At 32.5% G+C, this 14,305-nt stretch overlaps 1 protein-coding gene across 6 annotated transcripts in view; it reads right to left on the bottom strand.

Annotated features, from left to right (window-relative positions):
* ADK (adenosine kinase) overlaps window positions 1–14,305 on the bottom strand; it is a 486,725-nt gene that overhangs the window by 222,048 nt on the left and 250,372 nt on the right. For all 6 annotated transcript variants that reach the window (XM_027129816.1, XM_027129817.1, XM_027129820.1 and 3 more), the window contains 2 exons: window positions 10,259–10,431; window positions 7,053–7,161 (listed from right to left, as the gene is read on the bottom strand). In XM_027129816.1, coding sequence (XP_026985617.1) covers window positions 7,053–7,161; window positions 10,259–10,431 — 282 coding nt within the window. The remainder of the gene's footprint in view (window positions 1–7,052; window positions 7,162–10,258; window positions 10,432–14,305) is intronic.

Consider the following 14,305-nt stretch of genomic DNA (forward strand, 5'->3'; position numbering starts at 1 on the left):
GTATCTAGAACAAATAAATGAGAACAAAAGCTCAGAAGACACTCTTTAGAGTACCTGCAAAAGAGAAAGAGGTAATAAGGAAGAAAACAAAAAAGACTTATTATGACTTCCACTACATATGTCAAAGAACAAAGATATAAATTCATTATTTGTCTAATTAGGAACAATTATATAATTTATAGCCATAATACCTGAATATCACTGAAACCATTATGAGATGTGGATACAAGATTGAATGCAGGGACCATGGAGAATAACTGCTAATTGGTACAAAGTTTCTTTTTGTGGTGATGTTAAAGTTCTAAAATTATATTACAGTGATGGTTGCAGAACTCCGTGAATATACTAACGATCATTGAATTGTATACTTTAAACCAGTGAACTTTACAGTATATAAATATCTCAATAAAGCTGCTATAAAGAGATTAAATCCAATTTAATTTATCTAGAAGAATAGAGACAACAGAACATATGGGTTAAATCATATTAAGTTATAAAGATTGTATACAGTAAAATATGTTAGAAAACAGATATACTTCTACAGATACTAGACTATGTCCAATTTATGTACAATTTCAAAGATATGACAACTAGCACATAAAAATGTATACTGTCATCACAATGTCTATAAATTTTCCCTCTTAAAGATGTTTATTAAAGAGATTTAGTAAACATTTTCTCAAGCAATTGCTGAGTGGTCTGAAATACATAAATAAAGTAAACTGAAGTGTAAATATTTCAGTAGATGGTTTGTTAATTCATTTGAGGCTCTATATAAGAACCTACTGCCTTAATAACTAATTGCTATACATACGTTTATTTTCTTACCTTCTAAGGCAATTAGCACGTAGTGTGGTTTCCAACCTCACATAAAATTCCAAGACTTTATTATAATGTCACAAATCCAAAACACAAAAACTTCCAATCTTTATCTTTAGAGCCCAAAACTTCTTTAATCAACACTATCTTACTTTTCTACTATAAGTAAACAGATTATCTGTTTAGCTGAAAATAACCTTACTTTAATATTTCATAGATTCCCTCCTCCTAGTAGAGTTTTATTTTTGACAACTGCTAAAAGTAAGACTTAAGAAAAATTATAGGAATATAGGAGTAAACTGCTCTACTTGGAGAAAATATTTATCTATAAAAATTCAAAGTATTAGTCTAAAAAATGATACTGTTAGAGTTTAACTTGCCAGAAAAAAATTCTAGACAAACTGAAAATAAGTACAAATAGAATTTCTAAAAATCACATTCTTGTTTGAAAAATTTTCTAGTATGAATCAAAGATTGTCTCTAATAAGGAAGAAGTAAGAACAGTAATCATTTGTGTAACTCACTGGACATCAATAACATAACGAAAAATTTTTTTAAGTTAAAAATTAAACTCTAATACTAATGCTTAAGAAGCAATACAACTATCAGTCTTTTTCTTTGTCTCTATATTATATCCAAGCTAAAGATAGACATTTTTACCACATAGTTTTGGGCTTTACTTGAAGGGGTATCAAATTGGTACATAAAATTCTAAATTCCTGCAAGACAAAGATTCATATGTATACAACAACCCCCTTATCTGTGGGGAATATGTTCCAAGAACGCCAGTGTATACCTGCAACTGCCAACAGTACTGAACCCTTTATATACTACGTTTTTTTTCATCAGCACTATTCTTGCACTTTGCGGCCATTATGAAGTAAGATAAGGGTTGTTTGAACACAAGCACTGTGATACTGCAACAACTGATCTGATAACTGAGACAGCTACTAAGTGACTAAAGGGCAGGTAGTGTACAGTGTGGGTACGCTGGACAAAGGACAGAGCAGGATGGCACAAGATTTCATCAGCCTACTCAGAATGGTGCACAATTTAAACTTATAAAATGTTTATTGCTGGAATTTTCCATTTACTATTTTCAGGTTGAAGTTGATCATGGGTAACTGAAAGCACAAAAAGTAGAACGGCGGATAAGGGTTGGAAGGAGGGGCGGGGGTTGGGTGTACTACTATACTAAATGTCAGGAATTATATACAAACATGTAATGCTCCAGATAGAAGGGAAAAAAACACATTTTTCTTATTTTATTTTTTGAATTTATAAATGTAATAGTTAATGTCACCTATAAGGATATTTTTAAAAATTTTTAAAAAGGCTTAAAAATTCACAATTATTCCCTAATGAAGTCAGTGAAGCAATCCAGAATAGTATAGTCAAAAACCTGAAGTAAAAAAATGCAGAAATAAAGCCAAATGATGATCTCTGATTTGACCAATACAATGGGAGTTCCAATACATAAGCGTTCAAAAACTGCATTTAGAACACTGATAAAATGAAAAGTCAGAGGTAGTTCAACCATAAAACTCCTTAACTAATAATCTCAGAAGACTATTATGAAGATTAATAAATTCCAAAAATGCCTTGAATTCATTCATAGCTAAATGCTTTATAAAGAACTGTGACCTATGAAGTCATTATCATTCACAATTAAATAGCTTAAACTTAAAAAAAATCCATTTGTTTACTTATTTTGCCAAAGTACATTCATTATAATAGTACAGCGTTCACAAGATGATATTACAAAGGCTTTTTCTATGGTGTAATAAGGTTTTATGGCAATGAGTTTAAGTAACTGTCCATAAGTGAGCAAAACTTTTCTATTTTCACCTATCCAGATTTTTTTTGGGGGGGGGAGTAGTACAAATCTCATATATATATATTAAATTAATAGGTATCTTTCATTTCCTTGTACATTACTCTAATTTCTATTAGGTCACCATTACAAGACAAATTCATTCCCTTTCATTAGAACCTTTCTCAAATTTTTTCATGACAATGTTAGAATACTAGATGATACAATTTTGAACATAATCAAATGTCTTTTAAAATTCCTAATCATGTTATACTGTAGAATATTTTTTAGTAAATGCTATCAAAAGAAAACCAAATCCTAAAAAAACAGCAATTTTATTATTTCATTATACATTCATTCTAATTTGTTATTCAATGTTCACTGAAAAACTTCTAATATGAAAATTCCAAATGATCTCATAGACTAGATTTCTTATAATTTATCAACTCATTTTAATGAATTTAGTTATTGCTTTCACATTACTGACAAAGATATTTAATTGAGAGTCTAAGTAACAGTTCTACTAAGATAAATTATTACTCATGTAGTCATTAAGAATTTTAGTAGAAAACCCAACCAGGACAAACAAAGTGAGAGATATAAGACCTAAATAGTTGTTACTGATTACTGCTTGTCCTTTATATGCAAAAACTCCTATTTCTTACCAAATATGGTAAGGAACTCTATTCCTTTCCTCCAAGGTTGTACACTTCTCCAAACCATGTTTCCTCCAATTATCCATGATCATACCTCCCGTTATTCCAGAAGCAACTATTAGTAACATTTAAAACTTTACCCTCACAAAAACTGTATTAACCAAAATGGTAAGACTGTAGACTGAAAAGAGATAAAAGCAGTCAGATGGAGTTATAAATTAAAGACAGGGTAAAAGAAGATCTGTAATAAGCCACTGGAACTGGAAAAATCACAGAAAGAAGGAAATATGCATAGGAGTCAAAGGAAAATTCAAACTACTGGTCCCATATTCTCAAACAATTATTGACAAACTATGATTCACTATTCTTCCATTATAGTGCTTAATTTTGAATTAGTAAAAAAGAACACACATTGGGTGACAGTTTATGCAAAGTAAGTCACATGGCACTGGAAGCTTTTGTTAACTTATTTCTTAAATATCTGTTTGATCTCTGAAGTTAAAATTTCTCCCTATGTAAGCCCAAACTTGCAAGCTGATTACTGTTTTACCATGTATTTAAAACTTGGAACCTTTTTCTCATTAAAAACTCTTTAGAAATAATGCATAAATTTCTGTGCAAAATCCCACTGTACTCACAATGTAGTCCAAAACACTATTAAGGACTGACTGATAATATTAGAAAAATTACTATACATGGATGAAAAGTTATCTACTAGCTAAGAGCTTTTAAATTTATTTTTAAATGATAAAGTGACAGCTAGATAATTTTATAGAATCTAGAACAGTAATTTAGGGAGTTTCTTAGGTTGAATCAACCTTAAGACTGTTCAAATTCAAAGAAAAAGTCAGGCAATCTGGCAGAAATAGTCATCTAAAAAAAAGGAAAAACAAAACCAAACAGGAAATTTCTAATTCCAACCAAGACGAAAAGAATGAGGAATGGATTTAAACAACTTACACAACTATAAAATTGGACAAAATATAGGAAATATCAATTTTGAGAAATTGGACAGTAATCAAATAAGGGACAAGATAAGGTGATCCCTACAATTATTCAAACTTAATTCCTAGAGAGAATTTCCAGATTGCAGTCAGGGCAGAGAGAACCTAAACAGAGTTCAGTAGTCTCCATTCAGGAAAGCCAAGGTAGCTAGCACGTGCAAGGGCAGCATACTGGAAAGGAGAGAGCCATTTGAAGAAAGAGGTACAAAATGAGAACTCAGGATCTGCAGGGCTTTCCCAAGTCTTTAGCATATGTGCATGAGGAAACAACCCAATGCCATGGCAAGAACCAGAAAAAAACACATATGATAGAATTTGCAGACAAGGGCATTGAAACAGGTGTTACAACTATATCCCATAACTTTAGAAATGGCAGACAGCAACACAAGTATGTAAAGCAGACAGAGCAGGAGTAAAAAAAAAAGGCCCAAATGTTTAAACACTGAAAATATAAAAATAAAATGAAAATAACTACAAATATCAAGAGGCAGGATGAAATTAGAGTGCTAATTTTCTCACTTTTCACAGCACATTAATATTGCTTAAAAAAGAAAATATATGGTTTAGAAATTTAATGGCTCCAATTTCCTCATCTTTTTCATAAACCTTTCCTAAATATCATAGTCTTAGAGGGCTAGTGTAAGAAATATTTCATATAAGAGAATAAACAGACATATGCCAATCTGATTATAAAGGTAAAGAGCAACTAAGATTTACGTTTTCAACATGCAATTAGCTATTGGCATAACCAGTAATCCCTAAAAACCTACTAACAAAGAATTCAGTTTAAACATGGAAAAACTGAGTTTATATGCTGTAAGTGGGACACCTGCTATGAAGGTAAAAAAGATGTCAACACTTCATTTAAACCGAAAGAGAATACTGGTATATGCATATTCCATTTCGACTTTTTATTAGGAAAGTTTTCGCTGTGAATTGCAGATTCAATGCATTATGTGACAGAGAAAATGAGGAAGGTTTTGAATTTTCTTAACGCTTGTGACCATTATTAATTCATGGAACAGTGAGAAGAAGAGTTGAGTATGTAGATCTAGTTTATTTTATGTAATGCAGATAGACATCTTACTTATGGAAATGTGTTAGATATATTGAGCTGCTTCTTCAGATCAAGAACCTTTTGTATAAAGAGCTCCCACAATTTCAAGTTGTTGAACCTCTGAAGTTTATGATGATGATGTAAGACGAGTGCTGACACTACAGAACCTGAAAGTGTAGAGAAGCCAACCTGATTTCTTGAAATAAGTAAAGACATACATATCTACTCTATCTAAATTTGCAGTTTTCTTATTAAGACTAGACTGCATGCTCTGAGCTGAAAGGGAATTAAAGGTTTAAAAGAAATGCTGAAAGTCTGTGGAAATAATTTTACATTTCAGAAGAAATTTCACAGATTTTGATGAATAAGAAGTATGTTCTTAGTTGTTAGCAGAATAAATATTTGTTGAATGTTCACCAACAATATACAACATCTACAGCATCCCAGGTATCCAATGTGAGTCTATTTTCAGAACTATTTAAAAATAGCCAAACTCTGAACAAACTATAGATTTACCTGGCAATGTGAAAGAGCATTCTTTTATGAAACAGCTGAAACAGAAACTAAGAGCTAACAGCTACAATCAGATATATCAACTGGAATACATTTTGATACTTGTTTCTGGCTGAGTATACAAGTCTCAAAAGTAGTTCAATTTTATTAATTTGAACAAAACTGATCACTCTACACTTTATACAAAACTGTACCTGAATAGTTGGTAACATGACCTTCCTCTATATAATCCTCTCAATGTAAGCATTTACTTGACAGTTATAAAGGGGTAGGATTTGCTATACAGAGGAATCAATAACCTTGCAAAGCCTACAGCAGTGCACGTAAACATGCTGTAGGAGACATTAACACTAGACTGAAAGAAATAATTATATTTTCAATAAACATGTTCCTACTGGATAATCAATTTTTTATGCATCTTACCAGCTGTTTCACAGCTCAGGTAGTAAATGGCAGCAGCTGTTATATCAAAACCGTATATGCAAATGAAGTACTTTTAATTTTTCATAGGTATCTACTTAGTATTTGTGATGAGCCACATTTAACTCATATTAAATAAAAACAAGGTATTCATAGGGTGATTAATTCAGGAGAATTTTTAGTACAGTCTTATTTTAGAAATGAATTCTTAACCAATTATTTTTTATGCCAGAAGGCTTAATAATTCAAATTACATGCTGCCCATATTCTGATATTTAAAAGATTTGTCATGATCTATGTTTCTAAAATATTAACTTAAAAGGTGTCATGGTAATTACTATGGAATAAATAGTAATTAAGTTTTTTCATCAAATAAGCTCAAACTGTTTGCAGTGAATATTTATATTGCTAATAATATTTCCACACACAATGCATGGCATCATTCACAACAAGTAGCCTAAAAATACAAATTTCCAGAATTACTTCAAAGACCTTAAGATTTAATACAGAATTTGATACTTGGTTTAAAAACATCTATGTATAATGTATCTAAAAAGAGGTATATTTGAAGATAAGTAATACAAATCACGCTACCACAGAATGATCATATTTCTGTTCTGTATTTGTAATAGAGAACCTAGCATATGCTTTGAGATGGGTAAAGAATTTACAGGATAATCAGAGACAATTATTTTTAAATGTACCTCAGCTAACAACTATAATTTATAGTGTAAATATGTACCAGAAATTTGAATTAGGCAAATACTTACTGCTATATAATAAACTCTTGCTTTGTCTACCAATATCCAGTTTTTCTCCATATCAAGATGTTTTTCCTTTTTATAACAATTGGCAGCAGCAAGATTAGCTACAAGGGATCTAAAACAACAATAACAAAAAGTAAGTTTTACATATAGTCAAACTTGTCATATAACTATACAGTTAACTAAAAACATTTTTGTAAAATTTGTTTTAATTTTATTCTTAATTCTTCAAACTGCTGTATACTGATTTTAATAAATGTAAATAAAGTTACTTTTTTTTTTTTTTTTTTTCAGTACGCGGGCCTCTCACTGTTGTGGCCTCTCCTGTTGCGGAGCACAGGCTCCGGACGTGCAGGCTGAGCAGCCATGGCTCACAGGCCCAGCCGCTCTGCGGCATGTGGGATCCTCCCGGACCAGGGTACGAACCCGTGTCCCCTGACTCGGCAGGTGGACTCTCAACCACTGCGCCACCAGGGAAGCCCATAAAGTTACTTTTGTTCTGAAAACTTTTCAAGATTTCTCTGTTGCCTTTGAGATAAACAAGGACATTAATCCTTGCTCTAAATATCATCTGGTATTTTGAGAAACTGGCATTTAAGCTTCCTTTTGATACTAAAATAATAAAATTATCTACTTTCTACATTTTTAATAGTTCAAAATGCAGTTAAGAAATAGCTACTATGTAGTTACACACAAAAAAATATATATGCAACTAAAAACTTCAGTTTTCAAATATCAACATACTATCCACTGATATTTAATCTAATGCTTTAAAAGCGAGGTATGGGATTAATTTTATAAAACACACATATAAATGTAGACCATATTTACTATGAGGGATTAATTTTATTAATACACTACATTTTACCTTACATTACATAAAACCATTACATTTTATGGGCTAGAATAAATTAATATTAGTTTTCATAGTTGAAAACTCCTTGCACTGTTCCAGTTTTGTAGCTGAAAATCTAAGCAGAATACTACATTTAAAATCTTGTTCCAAGTGCCACACAGAGCTTTTTATTATTGTCCAACAATTAAACTTAATACAATAATTATTTATGTTACAGACAAAGAAATAAAAACACTTTTCCCCCTCCTTCTGACCCACAAATTAAAAAAAAAAAACTTGCCAATTTTTCAAATTTGTTTTAGTTAACAGTTGTGGTTAAAAACATCCCACAAATACATCATCTCATCACTTAAGATTTTGGTAATATGGTTAGATTCTCTTTTGAAAAAAATAAATCAATTCTCTTCCAAAACATATTTGTACTCACTCATATGCCATCAGACTAACTGAAGGATACATTCTGTTTATGCTCAACTAAATTAATGCAAATAAGAGTGATATTCATCAATACATGTATATGCAAAATAACTATATTACAAATTTAAGGATAATTAATTTATAAAAAATATTTTAGTAATCATGACTCTTGCAAAATGTTGACAAAAAAATGGTTACTAAATAAAAGCAAATACTTCTGGTATGAGCTACTAAACTCTATTTTGATAAAAAAAAATACTACTCTTTTGATAGGAAACTAAATAGTTTCTCCAAAAGAAAATACAGGTATTCTTACTATCCAAGTGTATCTATCTGGTTCAGAGTTTGTGGAGAATAAGAACCTGGATTAAGAAGAATATTCCCTTAACCTGAGTTTGGGACACTGGAAGTTAGTGTTCCTAGCTCTATTTAAAACAATCTATCCAAATCTATTAGGTTCCACAATTTGCATAATGAATTAGACAGCGAGGGTTTCCCTCAGTTTCTGACTTCCAATAGCACCTAATTAATACTGATCACCATAACCATTATATGAGTATATAAATTAAGCTGTTGATGGAAGACCTAATATTATCATACCTGTTCTTTAAAATAACAACTTAACATACAAAAACAATTTAGCAATTTTACTGTAGCCGGAGTGGTATCAGAGGCAAAAGTTGACACATTTCTTACTAATGGGAAAACTCTGCACCTGCCTATTAAAGTTGGTTTTTAGAAAAACTGAAAAGGGGAAAGGTCTAAATAAGTATATCTCAATGTTTGGACTGACGGTTTTATTTATTAAAACCTTAAAATCATAAATTTCTCCTACACCCAAAAAATAAAGTTACAGGAAAGTTTGAACATGGCTCTGGTACCCTAATTGTTTTTGAAAGTTATATTTTAGTTATTTAATGACTACTGCCCAGAATAGTGTCAGGTCTTTAACATACATTTGAGAGGTCAAAGAGTGAGCAAAAACATATGAGGTAAAAAGGAGGAATGGAGCAAGGGGAGGAGAGATAAGGGAGGAAATAAGGAAAAGAAGACAAAGAGACAAATAAGAAAGAAGGGGAAGAAAGGGAGATAGGAAATGGTGAAGGACAGACAATATTTTTAGCTATAAGGGATGTAAAGTATCTAGTGAGTCACCATTTTAAAAGAGACCATCTTTGGTGATTCTAACAATATAATAACTAGGAAAATTATTTTTTTCCTTTCCAAAGGAGAAAAAAGCCATGCTGATAAGCAGTATGCTAATAATGATGTTAACAAAGCATGAATGTACTGAAGATATACCTCCACGTAGCTGCAAAAGGCACCAAAAAAAGCAATGCATGGAAAGTTCTGAGAGACAGAGTTCAAGTTCACACAAAGAAAAACTTTCTGATAAGCGAAGTTGTATAGAAATGTAATAGATTGTTTTTTGAGTGGTGCATTACCCATGACGGAAGTTGTTTAGTATGGGCAGATGACTGTTCGCCATAAATGCTTTAGATGACCTAATTTATATGAGGCTGGATATAATGTAATATTTTATATATTTTAAAAATATATATGTGTATATATGTATTTTAATATTCCAATCTCAGGATATGTTGAAAAGAACATTCTTCCTAATGCCAGTTCGGCAAGAACCTAGCTACAAAACACTGAATAAAATGCGCTCCTTTTCTGACCCTAATTATAAAAAGTAGAGGCTGGACTTGATAATCTCAAAATTTTCATTTCATTACGCTTCATGAAGATAACAACAGGTTCAAGAAAGGTAAAAAAAAAACTTTTTAAGGAAAAGTGATACTAGGAAGAAGAGTTTATTAAACATTAAAATAAATTACAAACATGAGGTCTAAATTCCAAACTCAGATTTGAATTCAGATTTTACCAGTGGTTAAACAGTCAATTAGTACAGTGCTTCCCTTGAAATAACACTGACCTGTTGCCACCAGTGATGCACGCAGCACAAGTTCCTGTTGGCTGCTCATTCTGTTCATAGTAATGAGCATCCACATGGGCTTCGGCAGCTTTTTTCTTCAGGATCTCCCCAAATTTATCTATCCCGATGCATCCAAAAAATGTTGCTGCTTTGTGTGGCTGCTGAATCATCCACTGAAAAAGAGAAACATAAATAATTTTAATGGGTCAGAAAAATGGTACACATAGTTCAGTATTCTGCCAAGGATGGTGGCATAAAAGCGTTGCTTTGTTAGCAGCTATGGCTGTTAGGAATGGAATTTCAATCCTGTATCACCACTTATGATAACAAATTTGATATAACAACCACATAAAATCTTATTATACTTCCTTCAGGGAAAGAAAGAGAACACAGTGGTTAAGAACTCAAAGTCATACTGACCTTAGGTCAATACTGGCTTGATACAGAAAAATAATACTGAGTCCAATAGAAGTAGTGAAGCATTGTCATTAAAAGCCCAGAATCTATATTGAATACTGTGTGGGTTCAAATCTTGCCTCTGCCACTAATTAGCTGCGTAAGTAAGACCATGTCACTTAACATTTCTAGGCCTCATTGTCCTCATATGTAAATGAGGAAAAAAATTATAAATACACCTTATAAAGCTGCTGGGGATTCAATTAAGTAATTTAAGTTAATGTATATGCATTATGGTACCAGGCACAAAGTAGATGATGTATATTAGCTGTGGTTGTCATTAATATTGTACTTCATATATATATATGTGTGTGTGTATATATACACATATATATATGCTAAACTTACGTTCATGTCTAATAAGTTGTTTTAAAAACAAGTTATTGGACTTCTCCAGTGGCTCAGTGGTTAAGAATCCACCTGCCAATGCAGGGGACATGGGTTCAAGCCCTGGTCTGGGAAGATCCCACATGCTGTGGAGCAACCAAGCCCAAGTGCCACAACTACTAAGCCTGTGTTCTACAGCACGCGAGCCACAACTACTGAGCCCGCGCTCTACAACTACAGAAGCCCGCGCGCCTACAGCCCATGCTCCACAACAAGAGAAGCCACCGCAATGAGAAGTCCACGCACTGCAACAAAGAGTAGCCCTCGCTCGCTGAAACTAGAGAAAGCCCTTGCACAGCAATGAAGACCCAACGCAGCCAAAACTAACCAACTAACTAACTAAACAAACAACTTATTCAGAAATAAACAGTATTAAAAATTCTAATTCATTAGTCTCATAAAACTTTAATTTCTTTGCTATAAATTAATCACTGTATTTATTTTAAAATGCATACTTTTCATTGATATGTTATCTTTTATAATTAGGCTCAAATTCCTGAGGTTTCTAATACTTGTATTAGTTAAGGTAAACAGCATCTATTTTTTTCTAAGACTTTTTAGCAAAATACTCAATATGCAAAGTCAAAAGATATCAAAATCTTACATTACTTCCAAATATCTGGAGTATAAAAGAAATGCATGTATGCTTAGTGCTAAAGGGATGAGGAAGTAAAAAAAGGTAACAAAGAGAAATCTGTAAGATAAAGATACAGTAACTGATGATCTAGTAGTCCAATTCTACTTCTAGGGATTTATTCTGAAGATACATGTCCACAAATATAAAACAACGTATACAGAAGTATTCTTTGAGACATTATTTGTAATGGCAAAATGTTGGAAACAGAATGTCCATGCACAAAAGACTGGTTAAATAAAATATGATAAATCCATTCAATGGAATACAACACAATTTAAAAAAGAACAAGAAAAGCCGTTTGAAATACAACAAATAAATGCAACATGTAATCATTATAGATGCTGGACTGCGAATAAAATCAAACAGCTATAAAAGACTATTAGAATAATCACTGAGATTGGAATATCTATAATATATCAGAAAACAGGATTGTATAAATTCTAAATTTCTCAAATAGAGGATAAATACTTCAAAATCGTTCAGGGGAAAAATATACATATTTATTTATATAAAGAAAGAGAAAGCAAATGTTGAAATGCTAAAAACTGGTAGATCCAATGGCATTTTTCACAGAACTAGAACATAAAATTTCACAAGTTGTACAGAAACACAAAAGACGCCGAACAGCCAAAGCAATCTTGAGAAAGAAAAACGGAACTGGAGGAATCAGGCTCCCTGACTTCAGACTATACTACAAAGATACAGTAATCAAGACAATATGGTACTGGCACAAAAAGAGCAATATAGATCAATGGAACAGGATAGAAGGCCCAGAGATAAACCCATGCACATATGGTCACCCTATCTTTGATAAAGGAGGCAAGAGTACACAATGGAGAAAAGACAGCCTCTTCAAAGTGGTGCTGGGAAAACGGGACAGCTATACGTAAAAGAATGAAATTAGAACACTCCCTAACACCATACACAAAAATAAACTCAAAATGGATTAAAGACCTGAATGTAAGGCCAGACACTGTAAAACTCTTAGAGAAAACATAGGCAGAACACTCTATGACATAAATCACAGCAAGATCCTTTTTGACCCACCTCCTAGAGAAATGGAAATAAAAACAAAAATAAACAAATGGGACCTAATGAAACTTCAAAGCTTTTGCACAGCAAAGGAAACCATAAACAAGATGAAAAGACAACCCTTGGAATGGGAGAAAACATTTGCAAATGAAGCAACTGACAAAGGATTAATCTCCAAAATTTACAAGCAGCTCATGCAGCTCAATATCAAAAAAACAAACCACCCAATCCATAAATGGGCAGAAGACACAAATAGACATTTCTCCAAAGAAGATATACAGATTGCCAACAAACACATGAAAGGATGCTCAATATCACTAACCACCAGAGAAATGCAAATCAAAACTACAATGAGGTATCACCTCACACCAGTCAGAATGGCCATCATCAAAAAATCTACAAACAATAAATGCTGGAGAGGGTGTGGAGAAAAGGGAACCCTCTTGCACTGTTGGTGGGAATGTAAATTGATTCAGCCACTATGGAGAACAGTATGGAGGTTCCTTAAAAAACTAAAAGTAGAACTACCATACGACCCAGCAATCCCACTACTGGGCATATACCATGAGAAAATCATAATTCAAAAAGAGTCATGTACCACTATGTCCACTGCAGCTCTATTTACAATAGCCAGGACATGGAAGCAACCTAAAGTGTCCATCGACAGATGAATGGATAAAGATGTGGCACATATATACAATGGAATATTACTCAGCCATAAAAAGAAACGAAATTGGGTTACTTGTAGTGAGGTGGATGGACCTAGAGTCTGTCATACAGAGTGAAGTAAGTCAGAAAGAGAAAAACAAATACCGTATGCTAACACATATATATGGAATCTTTAAACAACAACAAAAAATGGTTCTGAAGAACCCAGGGGCAGGACAGGAATAAAAACGCAGACGTAGAGAACGGACTTGAGGACACGGGGAGGGGGAAGTGTAAGCTGGGATGAAGTGACAGTGGCATGGACATATGTATACTACCAAATGTAAAATAGATAGCTAGTGGGAAGCAGCTGCATAGCACCGGGAGATCAGCTCAGTGCTTTGTGACCACCTAGAGGGGTGGGATAGGGAGGATGGAAGGGAGACGCAAGAGGGAGGATATATGGGGATATATGATATGTATAGCTGATTCACTTTGTTATAAAGCAGAAACTAACACACCATTGTAAAGCAATTATACTACAATAAAGATGTTAAAAAATAAAATAAAATGAAAATTGGTACATCTATGACAGGTATACAGAAGTTCCTTTAACTATTTTTTATACTTCTATGTAAGTTAGAAAATTTTCAAAATTAAAAGATGGGTTAAAGATATTGTAATGAAATCAAACATTCCATTTAAAAATAACAATAATTTAAAATTAGCTTATTCAGTCTTTAATATTATCAATCAATTTTTTAAAATAAGTCCATCACATGAAGCAGTTAATATCTTAAAATGCATCAATATCCATACCTAATAGATTTTAAATCCTTTAAACCATGCTTAGGTAATAATACATTTAACAGCAGAAAATACCTGTA

Source organism: Aethalodelphis obliquidens, unplaced genomic scaffold (assembly GCF_003676395.1).
Source record: "Aethalodelphis obliquidens isolate GAN/ISIS:26980383/991018 unplaced genomic scaffold, ASM367639v1 scaffold37, whole genome shotgun sequence".
Classification (NCBI taxonomy): domain Eukaryota; kingdom Metazoa; phylum Chordata; class Mammalia; order Artiodactyla; family Delphinidae; genus Aethalodelphis; species Aethalodelphis obliquidens.